The sequence below is a fragment of the Biomphalaria glabrata genome, chromosome 1 (genome assembly GCF_947242115.1).
Source record: "Biomphalaria glabrata chromosome 1, xgBioGlab47.1, whole genome shotgun sequence".
In the NCBI taxonomy this organism is placed as follows: domain Eukaryota; kingdom Metazoa; phylum Mollusca; class Gastropoda; family Planorbidae; genus Biomphalaria; species Biomphalaria glabrata.
This window is the reverse complement of record NC_074711.1, coordinates 40,992,065-41,008,230: the sequence shown is the minus strand read 5'-3', so window position 1 is coordinate 41,008,230 and position 16,166 is coordinate 40,992,065. Positions and strand designations below refer to the sequence as shown.

The 16,166-nt window shown below is 36.5% G+C and overlaps 1 protein-coding gene across 3 annotated transcripts in view; it reads right to left on the bottom strand.

Annotated features, from left to right (window-relative positions):
• LOC106064278 (secretin receptor-like) overlaps positions 1-16,166 on the bottom strand; it is a 106,606-nt gene that overhangs the window by 13,250 nt on the left and 77,190 nt on the right. For all 3 annotated transcript variants that reach the window (XM_056036921.1, XM_056036929.1, XM_056036914.1), the window contains exons 5-8: positions 8,304-8,398; positions 7,761-7,926; positions 6,544-6,700; positions 5,539-5,599 (exon numbers count right to left, since the gene is read on the bottom strand). In XM_056036921.1, the coding sequence (XP_055892896.1) occupies positions 5,539-5,599; positions 6,544-6,700; positions 7,761-7,926; positions 8,304-8,398 (479 nt within the window). The remainder of the gene's footprint in view (positions 1-5,538; positions 5,600-6,543; positions 6,701-7,760; positions 7,927-8,303; positions 8,399-16,166) is intronic.

Below are 16,166 nucleotides of genomic sequence, written 5' to 3'. Positions count from 1 at the left end.
ACAAAATGTTTCAATCTAACTTTGAGAATTGTTGACCTCAAGTAATTCTTCATTAGTTTGAGGCGCGAGAAGCTTCTTTCACCAGATTACACAATTACGGCTAATGCATAATGCCGTTTTTATTTATCGCGCTTAGGATAGGCGTTTACCATATTGAATGACACCTCAAAATGACAATTTTATCTATATATTTCCGTATATTTTAAGGACTTTTTCGAATATTTGCAATTTCGGGAGATTTCCAGGAGCTCCTGGTACATTGACAGGAGGGCACGGGAAATCTGTTTTAAGTTATAAAATGGTTTAATTTAATAATTTATACACCTTAAATTAGCGCGGGTTCTATGAAAGTGCAGGTCTTATGAAAGTGCGGGGCCCACTGCGGTCACATAGGTTGCAATGGCCTAAGGCCGCACCCTCAAAATAGCGGCGCATGCTACGCCGCCGGTCGACAAGTGGTCTCATATTTAGGTCCTTATTGTTAAAAAAAAATCAATCTTATGTTCGCAAATATTGATTTAGGCCTTTTTTGTTGTACAATTGGATTGTCTTTTTTGATTGTGTAAAAAAAAAAAAAAATTCTATAAAGATTTTGGGATAGAAATGATTCTCTGTTTGCGTTGAACTTTGCACCTTTACCTTCACCTTCACAAAAAAAGCAGGGCTGACGACCCTCAATGAAAACAAAGAACCACTTTCAGTGGCCAGGAAGAAGAGACTCATTCTTCATCCTGTCAACTAAGTAATTATTTAATCCCGTTTCAGAGTCTCGTCTCTTGAAACCCCATTTGGTTTCCCCCCTGCCGAAAACAGACTAGAGTGAGTCCTACCATGTATCACCACACAGCGTAAAGAAGCCGCCTTCTTAGCCCGCGAACCTAGTAAGGAGCCTTAGCCTATATAACTCATCGCAATGAACGCTAAGCTAGCCCATCTATTCTCTCGTCTAAACGTTTCCAGGAGGATATCTTGGTGAGGTGGAAGAACTGCGTCCTTACGTGCGGGGTGATTTATTCCATATTTTGGTCTCTTAATTCGCGTTCACGTTTTTTTTCTTCCCACTAACCCGACCCTCCTTTGCAATCTTCTGTAACTTTTGAGCAGTAAAAGAACCGGAACTGTAACAATGAAGTCTAGATTTTATATCTTATACATTCATATTAGCGTTAAAGCGATAGCCCACGTGTCTTCGCACATATAGCCCGCGGTTTATACACGTTTTACCAACGGTGAGCAGCTGTGCGGGGATTACAAAATATTTTTCACTCATAAACATAGCATAATGGAAACTATGGACATATCGGTGGGTCTACCTCCTATAGTCTGCAGTGTGGTTGTGAAATGTACATTGAAAAGCTTTATGAACATCTCATATTAAAAGAAAACATATAGTACCGATGTAGCGGAGAATACAAGTTTACGGCAAGTCACGCTTTACACATGTGGGGTATGTGAGGATGCGGGCTGTACGATTTTGTTTTTACTTATTTGTAATTTGTGCGAGGTATACACGTGTGCGGGGTATATTTGCAAAAATAAGGTAGTTATTGTTTTATCAAGTATGGCATACGTTGCAAAGTAAAATGCTGTACAAGTCTCCAAGGTAAGCCAAAGTGTATTGGGCTTTGTAAGCCTTTGACTTTTGTGTTGTTGTTGATTAATAATTACTATGATTTAATACAAATAAAAGATCTGTTTACACTAAATGTATGTTGTTGCTTTAAAGTTGCTGTTGCTTTGAATTAACGTTCATCATTCCGCTGTTGTTATATCACCTAGTAACAACATTTGACTAAACTGAACATTGTCATCACATATTTACATAACAAAACTTGTTGAACGTATTACCAGTAGGCGAGCTCTGGGCGAGTTAAATAACATGGCCACGAATATTTGTACGATCGAATGACGGGGAGAAAAAAAATTCTTTATCGCGGGGCCTGGTCCGGTTGCCAAATTCGCCACCTACTAAGCCGCCTCTGCACAGATGATACTACAACCTATATCTGTCATGTGGGCCCACTTAAGTCACGGGGCCTGGTCCGGTTGCCCCATTCGCCACCCACTAAGCCGCCTCTGCACAGATGAAACTACAACATATCTCTGTCATGTGGGCCCACTTAAGTCACGGGCCTGGTCCGGTTGCCCCATTAGCCACCCACTAAGCCGCCTCTGCACAGATGATACTACAACATATCTCTGTCATGTAAGAGGCCACGTCTGTAATATCAGAGGCCACATTTATTATATAGAGGCCACGTCTGTAATATCAGAGGCCACATTTATTATATAGAGGCCACGTCTGTAATATCAGAGGCCACATTTATTATGTAGAGGCCACGTCTGTAATATCAGAGGCCACATTTATTATATAGAGGCCACGTCTGTAATATCAGAGGCCACATTTATTATATAGAGGCCACGTCTGTAATATCAGAGGCCACATTTATTATGTAGAGGCCACGTCTGTCATGTAAGTGGTCACATTTATAATGTAACTGCCTATACTTCATTTCAAGCAATGACTCAACCAAACGCCTGAAAAAGACGTCCTAGCCTGCCATCGTCTATTGAACGGCCCCTCAAGTTTCCAATCGTCTGGACATTGTCCACGTCACATTTCTGTTCATTTGTGGACGTCATATTTGTAGAGCCTCATTTCCTGTTTGTCAGCTGTGGAGACGTTTATTGGATTGGGCTGTGTAGGAACAGACTAGAGATGTACAACACGACACGCCGTCAGTTAGCATTGCAGAGAGAAAAAAGAGGAGATGGGGGGGGGGGGATGGTTCTTGACCATGTTTTACATTGGGTAGCTGATCTTTAGTTTCAAGGGAATGAATCCAAAGAGTAGAACAGTGTATTCATTGCCTATTGTAAGTGTCCACGTCTAACACAGGAATGGAGCTACAAAACAGTAAAATTAATGCTCACATTTTATATTCATATGTACTAGTAACCGTTGTATATCCTCTCATCAATACTCTAAATGTACTGTACATGTTTTACAAAGCTTTAATTATCTTTTTGGAAATACTACTATAACAACTGACTCGGTTGTCATATGTGGAGCATTTCCATTTAATCAGTACATCTGCATCCCCCATTCTCAGATCAAGTTTAAAATTCGCACAATTATTCATTGTCATAGACATGACATGAATCAATAAAAAAAAGTAACCAATTAGTCAATTAATTACTGGTAATTGATTATTTTGTTGAATACCAACAAGGGAAACCAATTCCTCTTTTTTCACAACATTTGTTGGGCTTAGTTCGCATAAATAATCGTTAACACTATTTCTCCCTCATGCTCTCTGATCAAGTTGATACTTTAAACAATTTTACTTACAAAATATGAAGCAATGAAAAAAAAAACTTAGTGAATTAATTATTGATCATTTTTGTTTCGTTATCGAATAGCTTGTATATTATTGATATATTGCTTTAAAGGCGGAGTTCTTTCCCTATATATAAGCTTTGTTTTTTTAAAATAGAATTAATTTTTATATTTTCATTTATCAAAACGATGGTGCCTCGCCTTTCCAGCATGACAATGACCTGATGAACACCGCGGTGGTCGTAGAGGATTAAAGGAATGGACACCACAGACTTCATGATACTGGACTTTTGGCAATGGAAATATATAAAAGATAGGGTTTATGCAATCCATAGTGATCCACGCTCAACGAACTTGAAGAAGTGATTTCATATAAAGTAATCAACATGAATAAAGAAGTTCGTCCGTCAATGTTATTCTATCTTCAGGAAAGCGATGCGGTCTCTGGAGCAAGACATTGAGCACTTTAAACAGTTGCCCTGAAGTAGCTTATTATTTACAGTTCTTTGTTGTTATTGTGTTTTATTGTGCATGAAAGAAGGTCAATACATTTTGTTGGTACTTTCTGTTGTTTTATACATCGCACTGTATATATAGTATTTGTATTGACAGAGTATTGATAGTATTTATATTGATAGAGTATTGATAGTATTTATATTGATAGAGTATTGATAGTATTTGTATTGATAGAGTATTGATAGTATGTGTATTGACAGATTATTGATAGTATTTATATTGATGGAGTATTGATAGTATTTATATTGATAGAGTATTGATAGTATTTGTATTGACAGAGTATTGATGGTATTTGTATTGATAGAGTATTGATAGTATATGTATTGACAGAGTATTGATAGTATTTGTATTGATAGAGTATTGATAGTATATGTATTGATAGAGTATTAATTGAAATAAAGAAAGATATTCTGGGTGGATTTTATTGTTTTTCAAAAACATTTACAAAACAAAAAAAGAGGGAACGACCTCAATTCGAACTCGTGGGTAACGCCTCCTAGGGCCGACGTGCTAACCACTATGCTAAGGTAATTATGACTAGAGAAGAGTGTATAATTATATATTGTTTGTTTCAATTTAAAGCGGCGACCTATAAAGGGGACTAATTCAGCTATACCACTAATTCAGTCAAGTTCAATTTATTTCCCTTGTTCGAGAAATCCTGAAAAAATGAATACAATTTAATATATGAGAAACTGCTGGCGCATGTTATATTTTGCTTAATACAAACTGGAGGTTTTGTATATCGTATTAATTCCACAAACCACTAAAACATTGACATTGATAATATTTGCAAAGTGGTCCTTATGCCGTTATACATATTGATCATTCCTATAAAATTTTGTTGTCATGAAAGAGACTACTTAAAAAAAAAGTAATATAAATTATATTTAAAAAAATAGAATTAATAAAATTGAGTCATCTTCATAAGTTACTATTTTATTTTAAGGTAATTATATTCTATCATTAAGTATTGGCCTGAAACCAATATAATGATTATAATGATAGCCTCCCTCTCGTGCTTAGTTTTCTAAAAATAGATCATGACTCTACTATCAAGATTCAATCAGTTCGCTTCCTACTAGATACAGGGTTATTTATAGATTTACTGTCACGTGACTAAGTTTATTGTTTCACCCTAGTGACTCGGCTGACATCACCATGGTGACTTAGTATTGACTATTATTGCTATCGTTTCCTTACTGATTGCTACATGAAAATAGCAAAAAGACTGTAACAGTGTGTTGGGTTTGTTTTGTTCTGCAGTATAAAATCAATCATTTAGATATTTGTATCTGGTCTGAAAGAAACAAATCGTTCATCAATCAAATATAAAACTACATAGAGTTTTATAAATAAGTGGATGATAGATAAACAGACAGACAGACAGGCAGACAGACAGACAGACAGATAGTTAGTTAGATAGATAGATAGATAGATAGATAGATAGATAGATAGATAGATAGATAAATTGATAGATAAATAGATTGACAGACAGACAGACAGACAGACAGACAGATAGATAGATAGATAGATAGATAGATAGATAGATAGATAGATAGATAGATAGATAGATAGATAGATAGATAGATGGGTAGGTACTGTAGGTAGGTAAGTAAACTCGATCATAAAGACAAGAGACAGACAGACAAACAGACAGACAGACAGAGAAATAATCTTACAGCATATCGTCCAGATGTATTCGACACAGGACCCAAGGCAAGAGAAAACAGAACGGTGTACCTGAAAGTTCAAAACACACATTGAATTGAACATAAAATAAAAACACTATTCAACACTAGGTTTCAAGAAGAAGCCACTTTATCTTCTTTTCGTTCAGTGGCATTGACATTTATAAAAATGAATGGATTTTCTACAAAACGTCTTAATTGATTAAACACTTCTATGAGTTATTATCCAAGAAGACAATTTCAGATATCTGTCTATGTCTACTTAAGTCAATAAGTTATTATCCAAGAAAACAATTTCAGATATCTGTCTATGTCTACTTACGTCAATAAGTTATTATCCAAGAAGACAATTTCAGATATATGTCTATGTCTACTTACGTCAATAAGTTATTATCCAAGAAAACAATTTCAGATATCTGTCTATGTCTACTTAAGTCAATAAGTTATTATCCAAGAAGACAATTTCAGATATATGTCTATGTCTACTTACGTCAATAAGTTATTATCCAAGAAAACAATTTCAGATATCTGTCTATGTCTACTTAAGTCAATAAGTTATTATCCAAGAAGACAATTTCAAATATCTGACTATGTCTACTTATGTCAATAAGTTATTATCCAAGAAAATAATTTCAAATATCTGTTTATATCAACAGTTCTATGTAAGTCTATATGACAGTTCTGTGTAAGTATAATTGACAGTTCTGTGTAAGTATAGATGACAGTTCTGTGTAAGTGTAATTTTCAGTTCTGTGTAAGTGAAATTGATAGTTCTGTGTAGGTATAGATGACAGTTCTGTGTAAGTGTAATTGACAGTTCTGTCTAAGTGTAATTGACAGTTATGTCTAAGTGTAATTGACAGTTCTGTGTAAGTGTAATTGACAGTTATGTGTAAGTGTAATTGACAGTTCTGTGTAAGTCTAGATGACAGTTCTGTGTAAGTGTAATTGACAGTTCTGTGTAAGTGTAATTGGGGAATACAGGAGACAACTTACCCCAGCCCAACAGGAGGAACCACTCCATCCTAGTTTTATCCGAGAAGACCGCTACAGAGAGAATGAGCTGTAGATAAAGTCCTTCATTGAACAGCCACATCACACTGGCGAAGATGATATAGTAGAAGAGAGTGAAGAACAACTTACACTCCCAATGCTGTGGAGAAAGTTGGACCTTGTTACTTCCTCAGGGTGGACCAGTGGCATAGCTAGGGATTTGGGGGCCGGGTTGGGGGGCTTGACATCTTTAGGGGGTCCCAGCATTTTGACATTCAACATCAAGTCATGAGAAAATGGCATAATAATTAATGTAAAAACACATTTCAGACACTCATTTGGGGACCCTAAAGTGAGGGCCCGAGGGGATTTTCAAATTTGGATTCACCCTCAGCCCACCCTAGCTACGCCACTGGGGCGAACAAATCAAATTCTTGAAGATTGATGTCTACGCAGTTATATTTATATTCTCGATTTCAAATACGGACAGCAAACATAAAGAAGAATTCTATCACTTTCAGCTTAGGCTGAATGGGGGCCTGGTGGTTTAGCGATAAATCGCTATGCTTCCATACCTTAAGGTCCACAAGATTGACTGGCATTTTTTAAGTTTGGAATTTTTTTAGGACGTCTGTGTATATCTAACTCTACTTCACATTAATTGGAAAAAAATAAAGGCGGTTGGGTGTTGTGCTTGCAAAGTAACAGCTTCCTTAACCTTTGACCATTGCAACTGATGAGCTTTACATCATCAGCCTCATAGATCGCAAGGTTGGAAAGCTCTTAGTCTGGACTATAGTTGATACCCTGTTCTAAGCTAATATGACAAACTCAAACAATCGCATACAAAACATTGGTTTCGAAGCTCCAATAACAAAAATCAAGCGCAAAGATATGCATTAAAGCAGACCTCTTTCAAAAGAAAATGAAATATGTAAGTTTATTTTTTTTAAATTATCTGAAAATGTGGAAATAAATAAAAAATGCTGTAACTTTTAAAATAAAATATAAGACGTATTATATATATAATGCCTTAGTGAAAACTAAGTTTATACACTAATTAGCCCTATTTTCAAAAGGATTTCAATGTCTGAAATAATTGAACAACAAAACTTTGGGCCAGAAACGATGAATTCTCAAATGGATAATGAGTCTTGGTTTAGCAAACAGAGATATTCTACTGTCATCTAGTCAACAAGAAAATAAAACTTCTTCCTCACCGTGCCAGACTCCACAAATGTGAAGTCAGATCCTGTCTGGTTCACATCATTCACAAAGCCCAAGTCATTCACCAATAGGATGTTTTTCAGGAGCGAAAACACCGCCCGCAGACCGAAGGCCAGAAACATGTTCATGTGGATGATATTCCTAGCGCAGTGCAGACGTCTATGGAGAGAGAGGAAACAGGATTTATCTTTGTGTTTTTTGGTAAAGACAGCGAGATGTTCATTTCCTCGTCTGAGCCTAATGCATAATAAACATGGCGTTAACCACTATAACTGTAGACTAATTCAAACCTACTGTTTTCGTTCTGGGTGTGTGTGTGTATGATAGGGAGTACATGAGTGTGTGTGTGTGAGTGTCAGTGAATGAGTGTGTGAGAATGTGTGAGTGTAAATTCATGAGAGTGTGTGAGTGAGTTGTGTTTATCTGAATAAAGTTGTAAATGTAAGCCTGTGGCTGGGGAGCTGTAGCAAACTTCATCCATTCACAAGTCTAATGGTAAACATCATCGATAAACCGAACATAGAATGGTCACTTACTTGCAATAGACCATGATGGACAAGGCTAATATAAGAGTGGTCAGCGAGAGCAAATAGCCAATGGTATACATTAACTTGATTCCTGGCATGTGTTCCTAAACAGAGGAACCAACATATACAAGAGTTAGAATGAAATGTGACTGCGATGTAGTCTCAGTATTAGTAGACAATCTCTCTTGTATATATATATATATATATATCATGGGCGTAGCCAGGATTTTTTTTCGGGGGGGGTTTGGGGGGGGGATTTTTTTCTCCCCCCCCCCCCCCCGAACCCCTCCCCCCCCGCGAAAAAAAAATTATATGTATTTATGTGTGTGTGTGTGTGTGTACATAATCTTTATAACATTCTGATCCTTCTTTCTTTCGGAAGACGTTTATTGTGCCCTAGAATAGGTTCTTCCATGAGTTAGTGGAAAAATTGTAGATTCCCCGACATTATTAGCAAAGGGGTCTGGGGAAACGCTAGGAGCTCCCCCAGCGCGGGGCGAAGCCCCGCCGCCAAGCACTATTTCTGATATTGAAAACCAACAAAATGCATATTCTGAGATATCTACAGTGCATTTTCCTGCTATTAAAAAGTTTTATTTCAAAAACCTAATGTGCTATTCTTACTGACTTAGACCCTCCCTCGTCGTTCGGCGCATTTGCCATCAAGCTGTTTCCATAAAATTGTGGACTCCTCGCCATTACTAGCAAGAGGGTCTGGGGGAGCGCCAGGAGCTCCCCAGCGCGGGGCGAAACCCCGCCGACAAGCACTATTTCCGGTATTGAAAGCCAACAAAATGCATATTCTGAGGTATCTACAGTCCATTTTAATGCTATTAAAAAGTTTTATTTTAAAAACCTAATGTGCTATTCTTACTGACTTAGACCCTCCCACGCCGTTCGGAGCATTTGACGTCAAGCAGTTTCCATAAAAATCTTTCACTGGTAATGTCTGAAGCCTCTTCCCATCTACCATGAGGACCCCCATGAATGAGTGGCGACAAGTTGTACTAGGATATCATTGCAACTCTTCTTATGCGTAATTCATTTTGTCCCGCAAACTTCATGCGTCGTTCTCTCACAATCTTACTAAGGGGTCGACTCCCAGTTCGGCATAGGATTTCCTTGATTTAGGTCCGATCTCTATAACTGACTCCTGAAATCTGTCTTAGCCATCTTTGTTGAGCTATATTTAGTGTTTTTCGATTTCGGTAGATGACTATTCACTGCAGTTTATTAATGGAGCCCTGCCACTGGTAAAAATGTGTAACCTCTCTTGAATACGCTCTTGGAATTAAGTGACTGTAGTTTGCATTTAGATTTTATATCGAAAAGAGAAGTTTTATAATCAAAATCTTCTGTTGGGGGTTTTCCACCTTGTTTTGTTTTATAGAAGAGGGGGAGTTAACTGCAAAAACCCCAGGTAGGGGGTTTAAAACTCAAAACCCCTGGTAGGGGGTTTTAAACTCAAAACCCCTAGTAGGGGTTTTAACTCGAACCGCTCTGGTAGGGGTTTTAAACTCGAACCCCCTGGTAGGGGTTTTTAAACTCGAACCCCCCTGGTAGGGGTTTTTAAACTTGAACCCCCCTGGTAGGGGGTTTTAAACTCAAAACCCTTTTGGTTGTGCTAGGGCAAGTGATGGTTTAGTATTAAAATCTCACCTAAAATAAACAAAATCAAAGCAAAAAATAGTCACTAAATTCCGACTCCCCCCCCCCCCCCCCAAGGGGGGGATTTCATTTCGGGGGGGGTTTGAACCCCAAGAACCCCCCCCTGGCTACGCCCATGATATATATATTTATAATAAACGTAGATTGTGTCATTTTGAAATGTATATTGTCATTGTAAAACTATGTATGATCAGTCAAACTTCAAGTTATAGCCCTAGATACTTAGCGTAAGTGAAGCACTTGAACGGAAACTCTCTTGACGAAATAAACAAATTGTAAATCACACAACACACTCGACTAATACAGAATACAATTGAATATCTTTAGTAGATTCACAAACATAGACACACTAAACTTATTTGAAAAGTGCAAGACCTTTTTCCTTGTTTATAGACGACTCCTCTGGAGAATTCAAAATCTATTTTTAATACTATGGAAATTCCAATGTCTATTATGAGCAATTTATCTTATTTGCTCGAAGCTAATTAAAAGTAAACAATATATTTATGCAAACAAAAAGACATTGATAGCTTAATATGAATATCTTCTCGAATTTAATTTGCTATAAATAACGTATGTATTCAATTCATGAGACCTTGACGCGTACATTACGTGAAATGATATAATTGAAATATTTTAAATGGCGATAAATGTGCTCAGATGCCAGACGCCCAGAAGAAAAAGTGAGAAGGTGTCAAGAAACAGAGATGTTAAAAGACAACAAGACAGACAGATGTATAAAGGGTCAAAAAGAGAGACACATAAAGGGTCAAAAAAAGAGAGACATAAAGGGTCAAAAAAAGAGAGAGACATAAAGGGTCAAAAAGAGAGAGACATAAAGGGTCAAAAAGAGAGAGACATAAAGGGTCAAAAAAGAGAGAGAGACATAAAGGGATCAAGAAAGAAATGTGTATTTAAGGGTAAAGAAAGCGACATAAAGACGTCAAAAAATAGAGATTATTGAGGGGTCAAGAAAGAAAGAGACATGTGTCAAGAAATAGAGAGACATCAAGGTGACAAAACAATTAGAGACATGAGACAAAAAGACGTCAAAAAGTGAGAGACAAAGACGTCAAAAGCTAGAGACATAAAGACGTCAAAAGTGACACTTAACGACGTCAAAAGTGAGAGACATAAAGACGTCGAAAAGTGAGAGACATAAAGACGTCAAAAGTGAGAGACAAAGACGTCAAAAGCTAGAGACATAAAGACGTCAAAAGTGACACTTAAAGACGTCAAAAGTGAGAGACATAAAGACGTCAAAAGTGAGAGATGTATAAAACGTCAGGAAAGAGAATGACGGAGACAAGAAAAAGAGATGTAGGCCTACACAGGGGTTCAATGTAGATATGAGTAATGATAAAAACAGAAGAGAGATGCAATGGGAAGTAATGAAAGGTTAAATAGGAAATTCTGATTCAGAGCGATATTGACAGTAGGGTTGGGAAGTTGAAAGGTCAAGGAGTTCAAAAGTTGACAACTGCTTGAAGAGAGACTTGGAAATCAATGTGGAGAATATGAATTGAGAAGAAGATGTGTAGAAGTGAAAAGAGAGTTGAACAAAATAAAGAAAAGAAACAAATATTTGAGTTTAACACATTCAATTTGTTTATTCTGAAAACTCTTTGGTCATTATATTTTTAATCCAATCCTGGTCCTAAAAAACCTAAACTAAGCTAATTAAAAAATAACCTATAATGTGACAAGTCAGGCTACATCACTAGGAAATAGCGTTACATAATTATATCACATGACTTATGTGGCTACCGAAGTTCTATCACTAGTTCTTTCATGTACGGCAACAGTCTTTGGTTTCATTTCTTGAAACACAAATACCCACTTATAGGAAGTTTATGTAGCTTTCATTATTTCAATGTTTTTGCTTTTTTTACTGTTTTCCTTCTTATTTTTTCAATTACTTTAACAAACTGAACATAAGTACTTAAGTAAGTAAAAAGTACAGTGGTTTAAATTAAATATAACATAGGCCTTAGGCATTTTTTAAATCTTTTTTTTGGAAGTATAAACCTTAGTCTAATAAAAAAAAAGTTGGAATCTTTAAGATTTTTATTTTCACATTGTAGTATAAATTCTAAAAAATATATCTCTAGATTTTCTTGTGATAATCTCGTCTTCTCGTGGCCTCAAGGTCTGGGTTTCTGGGAAATTTCGCCAGTGCTGAGCCGTGGCGTGGGATACAAGGATAATCATAATATGAGTTATTATCTTCTATCTTTGTACTGGATAAACTTTTCAAAAGAAACGAGTCATGACAAATATTGGTGTCTAGAAAAAGTTTTCCTTTCTCAATACAATATTATGATCTTAGAAATAGCGAGGGGAAAAAAAGCGAAGTCTTCCTGTGGTTCAAGTCTTATTATTACAGACAACATTGAATGGTGGGAATTGAGGAATATTGTTTCAGCAAATTTTTTTTTTTTAGAATTATAATTTGGAGGTTCAAAATGTAACTTTTTACTTACACTTTCAACATAAGTGGAGGCGTTGTGGTCGAGTGGTAAAGTGCTTGGATTTCAAGTCTCGGGTTTGAATGTTGGTGAAGAATGGTATCGAATTTGGGGATTTTTAGGACGCTCCACCCAACTCAAATGGGTACCGAATCAGAAACCCCATTGGTAACGAACCATGCTGAGAATGACTCCCTCAGAGCACGTGAAAGGAAGCGAGCAGTGAGTTTTAAGGTCGCCTTATCCCCGAACAAGACAGCCTTAATGTCAGACATGTACCAGTTTTCTCTCTATCAAATCCTTGTACCGATCGTCTTTCATGCAGAACTCGGCATTCCTAAAGAATGTGTTCTATTGTCTCGACATCCTCGATGCAGGGGCGACACCGTGTGTCGTAGTTTTCTCGAAACCGTCCGATGTAAGCACCGATTGGACAGTGACTGACTCGGAACTGGGCTAGGACGGCCTGTTCCGCACGATTGAGCTGCCACCACGCATCCTTTCTGTCTCTTTGTAATCTTGTTTTGTTTTTATTTCTATTTTTTTTTCCCCTGGCTAGGTCTCATGAGCTCGTCACTTTCGGGAGTGCTAGAGAGTCGAACTGAGGCCCCATACCTAGCTCTCATAGTGCCCTCCAGCGTCTGCACAGAGACGTGTGTGTAGATGTTGTTTTGTGTTTAGAGTTACTTCTATGTTTATTTTTTTTTTTAGCTGTACTTCTTTGTTTTAATTTGTTTTTAATGGTACTTCTTTTTAAATTTGTTTTAGTGGTTCTTGTATGTTTTACTTTGACGACATTGGAAATAGTTGTCTGTTGCTTTCTCCTTCACTAGACAGTTTTTTAGTTTCAAGTGGGAAAACCTTAAAATATCGTGTGGTCAATAAACCCAGTGCGTCGTTTAAATTGACTCTAATTTAAATTCTTTATTGGAAACTCGTTATTTTTTTTTAAATAAAATGTTTAAAAGAAGAAAAAAAGAAAGATAATTGTCTTGAATGAACAATAATGGTATGGTAATGACTCTATTTTGCTCAGACATTTAAGTCTATTTTTATGTCATTTTATCACTATTAGTATACAAGTGTGAGTTCATTAATTGCAAAGAGGTAAAGAAGTTTATATAAGAAGAAAAGATTAGGACAAGGAAGAAAAAAAATTAAAACAGTTTAAAAAATTAAAATTTTGAAAACCAATTTTGTTATTTACATAAGAACGAAATGAAAGTAAGAGAAAATAAACAGAATGTTATAACGATAAGGTAGGGACAATGTGTCGCTAAGAGTTTGACGCTGGGCATACCTTGTTTGTAGTTTTAAAAACTTACTCTTTTTTTGGTAAAGCTTTCGAAATACTCAAATCATAGAAAACTATATTAGAAAGATAATGTATATACTATATGACATATCAACCATAAATATTTGCCTACGTGCGCAATCCACAGTCCCACATTCATCATTCTCTCTGTCTCTTTTTATTTTTTCTCATTTATGCTGCTTCTGTCTGTCTCTCCACTCATGTAATCTCTCTCTACTTCCGCCACACACACACTGTTCTCTGTGTGTATTTATCGCCTCCCAATCACCAGTTAAAGACACATCCGCTGTTTTATCACTTCACTGAGACTTCTGATTCCGTTTCACTCTGTATTGGCTTTATTGGCTTTTCGATTCCTACTATTAAAATTTCAGAAAGATTATTTTAGTAATCGATTAAAACTAGTTTTGTTGTTCTGTGGATAGAATTTAAAGTTGACGGTCATTTTAGTTTCAACTCTTTTAGATGCTCTTTACAGACCTAAATCTATCATTGACTTTTGTTTTTTTATATTCACCTTTACCTATCCCTAACCCTAACCTCTTTACAGATCTAGATCTGTCATTGACTTTTGTGTTTATATTCACCTTTACCTATCCCTAACCCTAACCTTTACCTGTCCCTAAGTGTGTTGGAGAGCCAATGACCGTCTTTCTTGATTCCTCTTTTTCTTTTGCCTTCGATGGAAACTCTTTCGATCGTTCCATTCCTTTATCTTGTCTTCCCATCGCCTTCTCTCTGCCTTTTGTTGTTCCCTTGTTGTTCCCTTGTTGTTCCCTGAAGGAAGGTCTGAGCAAGCCGTGAGGACCATAGAGTCTTAGTTTGCATTTTGTTTAACAGCAGTAAGCAGGTCATCGTCGGGTCCCATCGATGTTTTAATATTACTTGTGCGTACTTTAGGGCGTTGCCCATAAGACGACCTAAAATATCGACACTTTATGACGCCAACGAGAATTATATCGAAATAAATTCGGCCCATATTTCTTTTTTCTTATTAGCTCTAATCTAAAATAGCTACAACATTAGCTCAGAAGCTCATACGATGTACATTAGATTATCATTAAGGATATAGATCTAGATCTAGTCGAGTATGTATAGAGCCAAAGAAATCCCAAGAGACTGCTCCAATGAGGTTAGTAGATCTCGCTCTAATCTTCGTCCTGGCTCAGATATTGACCATCCGTGTGGCTGGAAGTCTGTCAGAGTTACCGCCCTCTTTGTTGACCGTCCCTTCGGTGTGGTCTCAATTAGAGACTATTGTGGTCAAAGATGGTCTGTTGTTAGTCTGTCTGTTGTGTCGACGAGGACAGAGAATTCGTTTAGTGTCCCATGTGTAGTCTATGTGTCGTGTTACAAGAACTACAGACTGCTGACTAGTGATTGTGAATGTTGGACAAAGATATCATAAGTGTAACTGGTTAGTATTGAGACAATAACAATCATACTCTGGAAAGTATTATTAAGACAATACAATCTTACATTTACAAACTAACATCTTGTCAGTATTGAGACAATACAATCATACATTACCTATCTAACACAAGAACTGCATTAACATAAAATAGTCAAACTGGAATGACGCCTTTCTATAAAAGGGCAACATCCATCTAATCAACAATAAAACCAAAACGCCTACTTTTTGTAACGGTTAAACAAGAGAATACTAAAAAAAATATAACCTCCGTTATACAACTTAAAATATTATAAAATAAACAAATAAAAATTAAATAAAAACAAGATTACAAAGAAAGTTTGTGTTATCACACAAACTCAGAGGCGGCCTCCGTCAGATCCTTGTCGGAGTGGCTTATTCGCAAGGAATATTCAAGACGTGATTTTTTATTTTTGTTTTTGATTGTCAAAAGTAATAATGTTTCAAAGATTCATTTGGCGTTGTACATTTTTTTTTCTGTAAAATGTTTTACATGTTTCGGATGTTCCTTCAGAGTTAAAGATAATTTACTTCCTTGTCCATACCTCCTGCTGGACGACGGGGTGATGGCAGCGAGTAGGATATAAGCCTGGGACAGACGAGATAATCAGTCCAGCACGCTAACTGGACGACCAGACATTGCTGTTAACTTAATAACAAACCAATAGCCTACTAGATAGGTAGATAGATAGATAGATAGATAGATAGATAGATAGATAGATAGATAGATAGATAGATAGATAGATAGATAGATAGATAGAATACACAATTCAGTTGAACCACCAACCATCACTATATTTTAACAGTCGCTACCTATTCCTGCTATTCCTACACACACCTCATTTTTTTAAAAACTTTTGTCAATAACGAGAAGAAATAATATGAAAATTAGAAGAAAAAGTTTAAAGGGTAAATTTTGTAAAATATCTTTTAAAATCAGACTAAATCATGACCAATAAATAATCAATGTCTTATATTTCCAAACAGAC